This window comes from Anopheles merus, chromosome 3L (genome assembly GCF_017562075.2).
Source record: "Anopheles merus strain MAF chromosome 3L, AmerM5.1, whole genome shotgun sequence".
Classification (NCBI taxonomy): domain Eukaryota; kingdom Metazoa; phylum Arthropoda; class Insecta; order Diptera; family Culicidae; genus Anopheles; species Anopheles merus.
The window spans coordinates 26,250,838-26,264,380 of NC_054085.1; the positions used below are offsets into that span (position 1 = coordinate 26,250,838).

Consider the following 13,543-nt stretch of genomic DNA (forward strand, 5'->3'; position numbering starts at 1 on the left):
GGTTGGTGTGACTCCCCAAAAGTGCATCACGTAATCCAATTAACGACTTCGTCCAAGCTAGCACTCACACACACAAGAGCTCATTGCGCCCGAGGGCTGTGGCGTAGCAGCATGTAGGACCCGATGTACAGTGTGAAAGTTTCATTTTCATTCTTGCCGGGAACCACCTTCGGGAGCTTTTTTCTCGGACCTTCCAGGCTACGTTAGGACGAGCTGGGACGTCAAACCAGGTAATGCAATACTGACGTTGATTGACGTAGCCCACTTCTAGCTTCGACAGTACGGCTACGGTGGAAACCGACCGGCCAAGTGATTGAAATCGAAACCAGGTACCAGGTCGTTCAGGTCAGGGACATTCTTGGGGTGGGGAGGATGGCGTGCGGTACGGGCTGGATGCAATAAACCGGGACAAACAAATTAAAGCAAGCTGATTTCGTGCCTGCCAAAGCTTTGGTAACAGGTGCTTCGCCGTGGTCCGAGAACGGTTCAATTTATACATATTATAATGACGTCTTTCACGCTCCCGCGCGACGCAATTTTCGAAAGCAAAGTAACGAACACGCGATGGTTTGAATAATTACTCCCGCCTTGACCGCCCTGATTGGTGAAGTCAGATTTATCGTACGCCCCTAAAGGTAGGCAACGGTACCACCGTAACGAGAGAGAAAAAAACCCACAAAAAGCGTGTAACCCAAACGCGTGATCGCAAATTCGAAACGCGTAAGCACATCACGTACTTATGCCGTATTCCCAGCGAATGAAAGCGAGCGCGCTCGCGCGTCTGTGTGTGTTTGAAAGGATACACATTTAATATATTTTATTCCCATACCTCCATGGTTGCATGTGCGCACTATTGCGAAATTTTGGTACAATGTAGCGGAGCATCACGATAGAACGATGGTTCATGAAAACGTTCTGATTGTAGGAGCAGGATGACAAAATGAAGAGAGCGAAAATACACGCTCCACGTGTGTGGATGATGTAAATTTTATCCAATATCTTCTGGCAGCTCCGTGCCGTTGGTAAGCCACGAATCAGATCTATGGCAAGCACACCGCTGCTTGCAGACATGCCGACAGTTACCTACCACATCGCACCACACACACACACACACACACATATCATGTGGTACCACGAATGTGAAATCAATACTGCACACTGCCTGAGACACTGGTGCTATTTATGCAGCGAATAATAACCTGCATACATACATTTCGGGGTGTACAGTATCCGTCACGGCTCGTCCTTGCTATGCCCGATGGATCGATCGGGCTTAAGTGGAATCTTCCCTACCGGGCGACAGGATGGCGCGATGAAATATCGAGAAGGCCCATCGTTCCACTTTTCTATCCATTCAAGACATTCTCAGGTGGATTTCAAGCATTGAAGAATGGAAATTTGACACCACTGCACTGCACTGGAGGTTGTTCGTTAACAAACGAAACAGTATAACACTGTACACGAGGGGAGGCAGACATCTTCATATTGGCTTCCCACGAATGGCCCGCATCTTTTTGCAAACTCCCCATGACGTGACAGATTTTTGGATTTGAGTGTTCTTGTCACGAACGGGTATCAGCCACGCGCCCTAGGTCAGATATGAGATGAAATGTGAATCAGCTGTTCTGTCTGTGAAATGACCAATGTTTTTGAGGTCTAGACAAGGCGATAAGATAGCGTGCAGTGTTCTCAGCTTCGCGGAGTAGTAGTGTTGGTACAAGCGGACAGATTATGTAGCATATAATCTATACACCACCACTTAATGCCCAGTACAGACTGTGCAGGGTTTCTTATTCTTAATGATCGTAAAAAGTTAGAGACACTTCCCCGTCTCTGATTCCCGATTTTGAGATACATCTAGTCTACATTTTGGTGATCTTCGTGTAGTAGCTGAAAAGAAAGCACCTAGATTTCTTCTAAATACGTCACCTGATAAAGGGTTTTGCTACCATTTGAGAATGGTAAAATAGATCAAATTTTAAGTAATTCAATTGTAACTTGATGTCTTTAAAGACCCGTAAAAACAAGTAAAACATCTATAAAAACAGTAGCCAACCCTGCAACCGTTTCCATTGCAAATTGAATGCTTCACGCTTACATAAAATTTACCTCCCCGAGGTCAGTAATCAACGGCGCTGTTCCGCATCTTACAATCTATATCACTGATAAAACGTACCCTGCTGCTGTTCTGACACGCTATAAAGTATACTTTTCAACCAGCCAGACGCGTTAGTTTCCTTCTGGAGACCCGTCAGTGAAGTAGTGCGCAGTTCAAAACAGTATTATCGTAAGCCTAAGCCTATAGATATGGCTAAAATCGACCGGGTGTTGATATGTGTGGCCTTGTCGTTGTTCGTGGTCCCGCTAGCTTCTAGCTACAGAATATTGGGCATCAATACCAGCCCTAGCCGATCGCATGTGATTGTGCAGGATGCTCTTATGAAAGAGTTGGCACGCCGGGGCCATCACGTCACGATGGTGAGTCCTTACCCCGAGCCGGAGCGCATACCGAACTATCGTAAAATTACGATCCCCATCGATCCATGGGCAACAGGTAGTAGCGAGCAACTGGAAGACATCTCTCGAATGCAATACAAGTTTTTCTCTGCTTCTCATCTAAAGATTTCACGAAAATCATCTTCGAAAACACCAACTCCCGATGGTTGATGATGCAGATGATGCCATACATGCTGCGTGCCAGTGCCGTTCCGGTTAATAAAACGCTACGTTCGCCAGAGGTTCAGAGTGTGCTAAAAGAACCGGAGGGATTCGATCTACTCATTACCGGGATCATGACGGATGCTGCGTTCGGTGTGAGTCACCAGCTCGGCTGTCCGACTGTAGTGGTATGCCCGAATGCAGCGATGGCGGTCGTGAACGATATGGTCGGCAATCCAACACCGATCTCCACCATTCCAAACATGATGCTGGGTTTGACGCATCCAATGTCGTTCCGAGATCGGCTGGCAAACCTTGGTGGGTTTTTGTTTGATGAGGTTTTTTCGTTCGTGTGGAAGTACTATCAGCGGCAAACCTACGAGTAAGAAACAATGGGCGAGCATTATCATCAGATCTGATAACAGGATGCGTTCTCTGTCTTTGCAGAGAGCATTTCCCACCGGGACAGTATCCATCGTACGAGGCGGTTCGGAAGAATGTTTCACTCGTGTTCTTGAATCACCACTTCACCAAAGGTTCTCCACGACCGTACGTACCAGCGATGATTGAGGTTGGTGGATTGCAGATCAAAGACAAACCTTCACCCCTGCCCGAAGACGTGCGCCAGTGGATAGAGGGCGCGGAGGAGGGAGTTATCTTTTTCAGCCTCGGCACCAATCTGTTCAGCTCTTCCATGCCGCCGGAGATGCTGAGTGCAATACTGCAAACATTCCGCACGCTGAAGCAACGCATCATCTGGAAATGGGACACGCAGGACATGCCGAACAAACCGGCCAACGTGATGCTGAAGGACTGGCTACCGCAGGACGACATTCTAGCCCATCCGAACGTGCGGCTGTTTATCATGCACGGTGGATTGGGTGGCATTGCGGAGGCACTGTTCCACGGGGTACCACTCGTCGGCATACCGATGTTCGGCGATCAGCCCGTCAATCTGGCCAAGGTTGAAAAGGAAGGCTGGGCATACGTTCTGAAGCACACCGAGGTCACGGTGGAGACGTTCTCGAGGGCGGTTAATGAAGTGCTGCACAATCCACGCTATCGGGACAGTGTGCAACGATTGTCCGAGCTGTTTCGGGATCGACCCCAAAGCGCCATGGATACGGCCGTGTACTGGACGGAGTATGTCATACGGCACAAGGGAGCGCCCCATCTAAGATATCCGGGAGCGGATATGAACTTTTGCAAGCGCCATTCGCTGGACGTGTTGGCGTTGTTGGGACTAGTGGCAATAGTGATCTTTAAGGTACTCCAGTTTGGTTTTAGGCTGTGTTGCAGCAGAAAAGTGATCAAATTGAAGCGGCAATAGAATCAGAGGAGTGTTTGTTTGCAATAAGAAAGTCCAAATAAGTATTTTGCCTTACACAAAATGCCGAGCAGTAATAGGATATTTCTTAAAATAGACACCCCACGCTATAGCACCTGCGTTTTTAGTAGCTCTCAGAATATATAAGCAAATCTGTCAAACGCAAACGTGAGCAAATTGATATTCATTCCCATTAGGATTTATTAACAGCGGCGCACGGAGCCATCAATCGTGAAACGAAAACTTAATTCGGTATATGACAAAATGCCTGCAGCGCGGTGTCTGATTTCAGACGGCTTAATTTAACATTCACAGCCAGTAGAAACCGGAGAACGTGCCATTACCGCATATTGGTGCTATTCTCCTTTTCCAGCCCGAGTGAAATCTGCTGATCCGGGTGACGGTCAAACAAATTAAAAAAAACACACATTGGAAAGATATATGGAGCCAAAGTATTAAGCTGATCGGAAACGTTTAAAAAAAATAGGTATACCTGTTCACAAAAACCGGTTGGCGGTCGCGCAGATATTAGAAATCTGTCGTCAGAAATTGCCGAAGTGTGGAATGGATAAACGATTTTTTCTCTGAGGAATTGTTCTTCACAAGGGGGAAAACAGAGATGTCAAACCAAGTTTTGTGAGCTTGAAGCGTGAAACAAAAATCCCTGTCAGGCATATTTCACAATTTTAAATGGTAGTTAAGGCAATTTCTTTCAGCGTTGCAATGAATTGCTTATTTGAAGCGCCTTGACGCCTAGATTTGCATAATCGTGCCTCCAACAGATTTGACACCTCTGATAAATAGAAACTACTTGCAAAAATAAACTTCTAAACAAAACTCCTCAATCGTAAGCTGCCATCAGTTTTCATGTTAAATGAAGTAAGTCACCAATAACGCTCCAACAAGCTATGCAGCCCGTTTGATCTATCGAACCCATTCATTTGTCATTTAAGTTGCGAGTTGTTGAGTTCAGAAGAGTTATTAAGCGGATGGCGTCGCCAGAGCACAGAGTGTGTCTGTGTGTGTGTGTCACGATGTGTGCCGGAAAGCGTGTGTTTCACGTTAGCATGCACAATCAGCAGGATTGTCAACCGATATGAGCGTTGATGTATAAAGAGAAAAAAAAATGTTTGCGACACACGATTGAACTGTTGATTTGAGATTGACGTGACACAGGCTAGCCGGTTTTGGTGTGTAAAGTAATAAATACAAAAAAAGGAAACGAAACTCAAACACTTCTAACTAAATCCTTCTGGAGAGTAGCTGAAAACCGGTACCCATAGAATCATGGCACAATAGAGCAAACAACACCGAATCGATTGGCACACTGAGGCAGGTGAATGGACTGGCGGCTTTTTTTTGTGTGCGGTAAAGCAACTAGTCCGTACCGTGTTCGTGCTTTCCGAGCGCAACTGTAAGTAGTGACGGAGAACTGATAAATAAACAATGTCAACGACCGGCTAATGTCAAGAGCGGCTGTATTGAACTTTCTTCCACTATTGACGAACAAACATACTCACACACACACACACACACACACACACACACACACACACACACACACACACACACACACACACACACACACACACACACCACACACACACACACACACACACACCACACACACACACACACACACACACACACACACACACACACACACACACACACACACACACACACACACACACACACACACACACACACACACACACACACACACACACACACACCACACACACACACACACACACACACACACACACACACACACCACACACACACACACCACACACACACACACACACACACACACACACACACACACACACACACACACACACACACACACACACACACACACACCACACACACACACACACACACACACACACCCCACACACACACACACACACACCACACACACACACACACACACACACACACACACACACACACACACACACACACACACACACACACACAAACTTAGCATGTCTCTTGGTAGCAAAACGATTATCCCATCACAAGTACTCAGTACGAATAATGAAGCACTGATCGATTGAAGTGCATAATTTATGACAACTTCCTGTACCGCCTTATGGTGTACTTCGTTGCAAACCACCCGAGGTACCCGAGGTACAATTATTTGCCATCCTGCTTTAAATGCGCGTCATTTGCACGTCACTTTTTGTGGTGAAATTGCACCACACGACGATAAATACGATTCTTCAACTCTCTCGGGATCGAGAAGACGTCAAGTGTTGAATGTTATAATTTGGTGCGAATCGAGACGAAACGAAACAAAATAAATATTTAAAAAAACTTAATTTACATTACACAAGAGGATATTAAAAAAGCAGAACTCTGTGGTGAGAGTGTCGTGACTTCGAGTTCGCTTTTCCAAAGTATTACCAAGGTGTTGTAGCCAAACCCTGCAGTAAATTAAACCTATTTCGATAACCATTTAAATTAAATGATGCTAAACTGACTGAGGGTTGATTAAAATGCTTGTACCACAGAGCAAGCAATCCAATAGATGACACCGACACTTGCTGTACCCCACCACTTACCAGATTCATTAATTCAAACTGTCACTGGAAGAATCAGTTCAACTCCAATGACTTTTTTCAAGCCACGAGAACGTACCTGTGTAGGAAGAGAGAAGAAAATAGATTTCACTTTAATCGAAACCAAACACAGCATTCAGACATTTCGGACGAAGTTGGACAAAGTGTGATGTCTAGTGGGCAATAGGGAGAAATAGACACGCTTGATTGCCTCTCAGCATGTACACATCTTTCATGTGATGCGGCTATCCTGAAGCATGTATTCACCCAAAATTCTTTAAGAAGAAAGTTGATGACTGAACAATAAAACAATACATTCTTAATCTACGGCTGCGTAACGACTCTTTCGTCTCTTCGTCAAATAAACACCACGTGAACAGTTAACCCACCAAACGTACCCCCACGACGTATGTATTAAACCACCTGAAACGCTCGAAAGAACTAATCCAAAGAAAAGCGGCGAACATGTAGTGCAACTCATTTAACGTTATTTGTGCTTTGCCTTCGATCTAGAGTTTTACGACGTTCTCCTGCGGATTGTTAATGTTTTTTTTTCCTTCGTCCACAAAAGTTACGATCGTTTACCTTCGAGTCTGTAAAGAAAAAAAGTCCAAGATAAGAAACAGTGATCAAGTTGCTTTAGTGCAACCCGTGCCACTACCCAAAAAAAGCTGTTCTGGCGTAAAAGCCAATGAACTCTTTGGTGGTGCGCGGATGGCTTTGGAGAAGTAAGACTCTGCCTTTTTTTTTTGGCGTTCGCTCACTCGACTGTAAAATATAATAAAACCACCGCCTCCAAAATGTTTCCGACAACGCATCCCAGCTCCGCTCTACTGGAGTCATCCGGCGGTAAACGGTGGTTTGTGAAATGCAGAGCACCGGTTTAAAACCTACACCACCACTATTACGGGGAGGCGTTCTTCATCCATTTCCAAAATGATGCGTCACGTCGCAATCTGCACCTTTACACTTTAAAGGTTGAATCTGATATCTACTGCACGCTAATGGGCGGTTTTCATGATGAGTTTTTTTTCTATACTATCAACCATAAATTAAAACTGTACGCGTGGTTTATTTAGCCAGTGTATCGATACCGTGGAAGGAAGTAGAGCATGTGTAAAAATAATGCTCCAATTGAGCAGCAGACAATATTTTATTTGCACTGCCAATGCTGCTGGAATCATCCACCGAATGAGAATGAAGAATTTTTATGTTTATTGCTCAGCTTTTAGAAGGATTATCTGATGCACTGCTTTCCAGCTGGTTTGCTCCGTGCCTTAACACTTCAACCGAGCTGTGCAGAAAATCGCACCTTTTTTTTATTCTTTGCACCCCACCAAGCGGACCTCGATTAATTTCCTGCATCAGAGTGCACAAGGTTCGCGGTGTATTATAATCTGGTTCCGTAGATGCGTGAAGAAACACGTTTCCTTCATAACCTAACATTATATAAAGCGGTGCGCGGCAAGGTTACAAGAGTCCGCGGAAGTTAGCATCTTTCTCCCACTTTCCCAGCCAAGCTGGACAAACCCAAAACGTGTCCAAGTGAAACGATTTGCAATGCCTGGCCGGGAAGGAATGCCAACCCATAACTTCAACGGTGAAGGTCGTCATCATTGGACGTACCGCTCCAGTCTGCAGACGAGTACGCTCTTCGACGTGGGTTTCAAGTTGTTTAAAGCACAACGTACAACGGGGAATGCTTGCCAGCTTGAAGATTGCACGTACCAAAAAAAAACAATCTCAAACCACAACCCCATCCCTGCGAGTGTGGACACTAATGATCATGAATGTTGCATTTTACTTATCTACCGAGCATATCGTAATGTGAATTGTAGAGTGTGGGCAATGCTCTTTGCGATCCATTTGCATTAACGGTGTACGATTAATCCCGCAGCGATTAAGAGCTATTCTTAGGCGCTTGAGTGAAATGATTATCGATTACCTGTCCATGCGATGTTTTTATTCCTCAATCAACGCCACGAACAGAAAAACAAGATCAATTAGGCAGGACGATTTAAAGTTTTGTTTTTACAACTAGTAAATAGAACGATAATGTATGGCTTAACTTTGTTCTACTGCTTTTGTTAGAAGTGCAATATATTTTTCCCTATTCATCAAAATATTAGATAAACTCTTTCTCATTACCAACAGCAGGTAAACAATAGGCAGTATCCATGAAAGTGTACGTTTGCAATGAGCATTGCATATTATTGGGCGTTTTGTCAAATACGCCCACAAGTATGCAATTTGCATCTCAACAATCAAAAGTTCCTTGTCTTTTTTATCTTCAAAAAAGCCTTTGGAAATACCACTTGAGAAGATTTTTAGAGCAACTCCTTCAAAGCCCTTAAATGCCTAACTATCTGCACGGTACGACTGGTATTTTATTCAACCACAGTAGCTCAGTATCATACACTCCGCGCTACCCCTATTACAAGCCCATTACACCGGTAAGGAACATGATTCAATTTACCCACAGCCCCAATTGCTTGCTAAATAAAATATGAGACAACCATTTTTTTCATCTTCAACTTCTCTAACTAAATGAAACAAAACACCTATCGAAGGGCAATTCTACTGGCCGGCCGTTGAGTCTTCTCCTTCTTCACACGCGCAAACAAAAATGTTCACAGAGGGTAGGCACCTTTATACCTCCTTCTCTCAACGAGCCTAACAAACCCCCACCGGGTATTACCGACCACGATACCACCGAAAAAATACCCCCAAACACCAAAACAACGACCAGGTCCGGACCTGCTTTCGATAAAATGAAATTTTCAGACCAATTTAAGCGAGAACCTTCCTGCATGTACGGGCTGGCTGCACTCCACCTGCGACAGGCACCGCGCGCGCGTCTCATGCGAAGGTCGCACTCAACACGGGCTACGGTGTGGGTTGTGAAGCCTCCTTAGGGCGTTGTTTGGTGAGCTCTTCGCTTGGACTGTTTGCGGTATTATTCATATGCGAGGTAGCGGAATATGCAAACAAACGAGAGAGAGAGAAAAACACACACCCATTGCTCCCATGTTACCTTCATGTGCAGCAGCCCTTTCAAACGCACAAACATAATGTGGGGTGATGTGAGGAGCTCTTTAAGAACACCGTTTGGTAGAGCCAACCCATCCCGTCACGAAGCTGCTGTGGACTTCAGCTTTAATGACAAAGATCCCAAACCGGTTCGGAAATTAAACCTCACGCTAATTCTACTGTACCTTTCATTGTACTTGGAGCATATGTTTCCATAAGCTATTGGGTGCTGGTTGTCCGAAGAGGAGGAAAAAGGAGATATTTTTGGAAAGAAATTACACATACATTCATATGCACATACGATTGCCTATGAGGTAATGATATGGATTAAGATAATTGCACAGCCATTACGTTCAGTTCCTTACTAACTTCCCAAGAAGGAACACAAAACATATGGCAAGATGTTACAGCAGCACAGGACCACCAAATTACCCAAAAAAAAACCCTTACCAGACCGGTCCCCCGGTAGCACTGGTAATTATCAAACTTGTACAAAAATGGTGCCATTGTGCAATTTTGTTTCCCGTTTCTATGCAAATGGCGAGAAATAATAGTTACGTGTGTGCGTAGTTTCTTTTCACTTTACATCTGCGCCATCCGATTCAAATGGGTAAGGGTGAAAATCGTACAATCTCATCCCACCGTAGCTGCGTATGGTCACGATTTAAAACCCAAACTTCTTTGCGGACACACTTTTTCCCACCGTGCTGCACCGTGCAAACGAAAACGGCAAAACACGGATAATTTCATTCAATTATGCATTTGTAATTAACGAAATACTGGTAGCGCACATAAACGCCCCACCCCCAGGTCCTGCTGTTTATGGCACGCTGATTATGTTGCATGCATCATTACCAGCATCGTTCGGCTGATGTGGAGCCGATGTGAGATCTGAGGCGGACAGTGAGCAGATGAATGGTGAACGGCGAAAAATTTGCACTCAACAGCCACAGTTGCAATTGAAACAAGCGCGATCAACATCAGCATGAGCGCATAAAAGTGATTTAAATTGGCTTGGGCGGCGATGGTGAGAGACCGTCGTAAAATGGTGTGTTGTGGTCATTGAAAGGTAACGCCGCTCCCGTTTGGCGAATGTGTGTGTGTGCTGCTGGCGGCACACCGATATCGTTTTCAAATCGTTTCTAAACGATTAAGGTGTTTCGTTTTCTTTCGATTCTACTTATTTCTTGTGTTTTGCACAAAGCGAAGATGCAACGCGGAACGTGCTCTTTCAATCGTGCTGTGCGCGCGCGTTTTGCTGTGATTGGGCTGTTGTTTGATAAGTTTCATTTGATTGAATATTGCCTTTTCTCTTGATATTCTTTTTTTTTTTTGTTTGATCTGTCTGTTTTTATTACGTCCATTTTTTGTCTTTTCATAACATGACTGTCAGTTTTTGTCAGAATAAAAGTAGTCTTAGGTCTACTCAAGATTCGATCTTACGACGGGAGCGTTTATGAACATCACGCTGATGTTTGGACTATACAGGTATTGCGTATGGGCCCCGTCAATAGCGAAATAAAACCAAGTTCGTCTTTTTTTCTTGATATTGGTTATAAATGAGGTTCTGTCCAATTTTAAGCGTAAATAATCAATTAATTAGATACAGCAAAGAACTCAGATAATTTCCATGCTACATGTCCACGCGAGAAAAAATAATAATTCAAATAACTTACATACATTGTACAGCAACATACTCATAGCATATCTATATTTTCTTCTAAACTTCTGCCACAGCACAATATCTCACCCATCACTCAAAGCTGCAAAGCTTCTGCCAACGAAAAACACACACGCAAAGCTTTACAAAACCCATCTTTCACTCAATCTTCCTCCCGGGAACAGTCAGCTGTACGCTTCCAGCCCCTGACGGTTCTAGCAAATCGCATCCAAACTTCAAACCCAGACACAGCACTGCTCCGTATGAAATTCAACCGCCATAAAACATGTTTATGATTGATGTCCGCTGCACACACGCACACGCACGTGTACGTGGTGTGCGCATGTGTATGCCCGTGACTCGCAGAGAGAAACCCGGCGGATAGTAAGCGATGAAAACAACAAATTTTGAACGCCACCCCCGTGCTGTGAAACATTCAATCAGTGGAAAATCGAACACAATTCGCAGCGCACTCCCGGGGTGGTCTTGCGCTCGAGAAGTGGGAAACTCCACCGAGAAGGCCGCTCGCCATGGACGATTCCCAGGGGGATATCGAAACATTCAGACAATGGTGCAGATTGAATCTCCTTCCCCCATCTCTTTGCCCTCCTCTCCCCCCCCCCCAAACGAAAGGGTGCTACTCCGTCGAAAAGTCATCCACGCCGATTGGTTCTGGTGATGGCAAATGAAATGGAAAAACGAGACGCAAAGAAAACCGAAACACAAAAGGGGCCTGCATCGTTCAGCGCGGGAAGAAAGAAACATTCCATTTTCCAACCTGCCCACCTCCCGCACTTGCTGTTTGTACCCCAATCATCGGCCCCGTCGGTGAAGGACGGCCATTTCCGTTTCTTTACTCATTCGCTCACGATCCGGGTGATGATGATGATGATCCGATTCCACCGTGCCTCATCGCTCCCCGGTCGCTCGCTCAAAAAGCTTGCCAATCGACCACCGACACACCATTGTACAGGCACGATCGGGTGGTTGTGTGAAAAGCCGTTGGCAAATGTTCATCTTCTTACTTTCATCTTATTTTTAAGCTTTTCCCGTTGGTTTGAGATCCCCTCCCCCGGTTTCTCAAACCGTCGAAGACTACGACCTGAAGACGTGAAAACTATAGCACACACACAGCCACACGGAAAAGCGTAACAAAATCGTGTGAATTCCCCGAACCACCAAGGTGAACCACACCTCTGCTTCATCGATAGTTTTCCTTCCGTTTTTAACCCCCACCCCGTTGTATGGGAAAAAAATGCAGCAGGGTGTATGCTGAGCCGATAACAAAACTGCTGCAAAATATTATCCGGTGTTTTTGTTTTGCACCCACAGCATCTTGGGAAATGAATTTGCCTATCAATTGATGTAAGGTTTTAAAGGAACGCGACGCAAAACAGCAAAACTTCAAACCTTCAAACTTCCGTACCGCGTACCGTAAAAATACATCAAGATACGATTTGTGCTCGCTTTTCCAATCAGAAAAAAGCTTTCGACCGGTGAAGCTGAAAGTGGTACTAGGGAGAAAGTGTTGGCGGTTTGCATGCAATGATCGTTTTGATGTCGGCGATCAACAGTAACGGCAGCAATTGGGATGGGGGAGGGTTTGCAGTAATCGTGAAAGTGAAGTTGTATGGGTGTGAAAATGGCTAATGATAATGCGAACGTGCCAAAACTCTCTCAGATCACTGACTGCAGTCTACATTTTGGATGGAACAGATTTAATCTTAAATTTAATCCTAAAAAAGAGCGTACGAAAACCAAAACACAGTGTTAAAAGCATAAAACGCATAGCAAAACGGGGAAAAGTCTATTATATACCAGACATTCAATATTGAAGAAAAAATAATAATAACTATTTAAAAACACTATAAAAAACGCAGCAACAAACGAATGAAAAGAAAGATAAAAAACAGGACATGGCAAGAAAACAACACTTTATCGCCTAAAAGTGAATGTCACTGTATAATTAATAAGTAACACAATAACACACATTGGAATGCAATTGGAAAAAATTAAATCTCTCACAAAAACGATTGCAACACGAGCAAAAACGAAACATAACAGCATAAATGACCCATGGATGAAAATAATCGATTGCTGTATAGCGAGATTACAATTAAAAACCCAACGAATCGCGCACTATTCGTTTCTTCTCACTTTCACGCTCCGTTTGCTTCTTTTGGCGTTGCTACATTGTGTGTCTCGTTAAAAGTCGATCATTTTTACTCATTTCCATCGTATGCACGTTTGCATTGATCGATTGTGTTTTCTCCTGTGAGTGTGTTATGAACGAGG

General features: G+C 44.5%; 2 protein-coding genes across 4 annotated transcripts in view; one reads left to right on the forward strand and one right to left on the reverse strand.

Moving 5' to 3' along the window:
- Nucleotides 1-13,543, reverse strand: part of LOC121600576 (protein yippee-like) — an 89,777-nt gene that overhangs the window by 19,898 nt on the left and 56,336 nt on the right. The window lies entirely within an intron of this gene.
- On the forward strand, nucleotides 2,215-4,457 carry LOC121600575 (UDP-glycosyltransferase UGT5-like). Its single transcript, XM_041929279.1, has 3 exons — nucleotides 2,215-2,554; nucleotides 2,623-3,040; nucleotides 3,106-4,457. The coding sequence occupies exons 1-3, from the start codon at nucleotides 2,308-2,310 to the stop codon at nucleotides 3,986-3,988; spliced, it is 1,548 nt and encodes a 515-aa protein (XP_041785213.1). The 5' UTR covers nucleotides 2,215-2,307; the 3' UTR covers nucleotides 3,989-4,457.

What these genes read in the sequence shown, in the direction of transcription:
- LOC121600575 (XM_041929279.1), top strand. Translation starts at nt 2,308, where the DNA reads ATGGCTAAAATCGACCGGGTGTTGATATGTGTGGCCTTGTCGTTGTTC. An exon ending in CATCGATCCATGGGCAACAG is followed by an intron (nt 2,555 to 2,622) that starts GTAGTAGCGAGC and finishes TCTCATCTAAAG; the next exon opens with ATTTCACGAAAATCATCTTC. An exon ending in TATCAGCGGCAAACCTACGA is followed by an intron (nt 3,041 to 3,105) that starts GTAAGAAACAAT and finishes CTGTCTTTGCAG; the next exon opens with AGAGCATTTCCCACCGGGAC.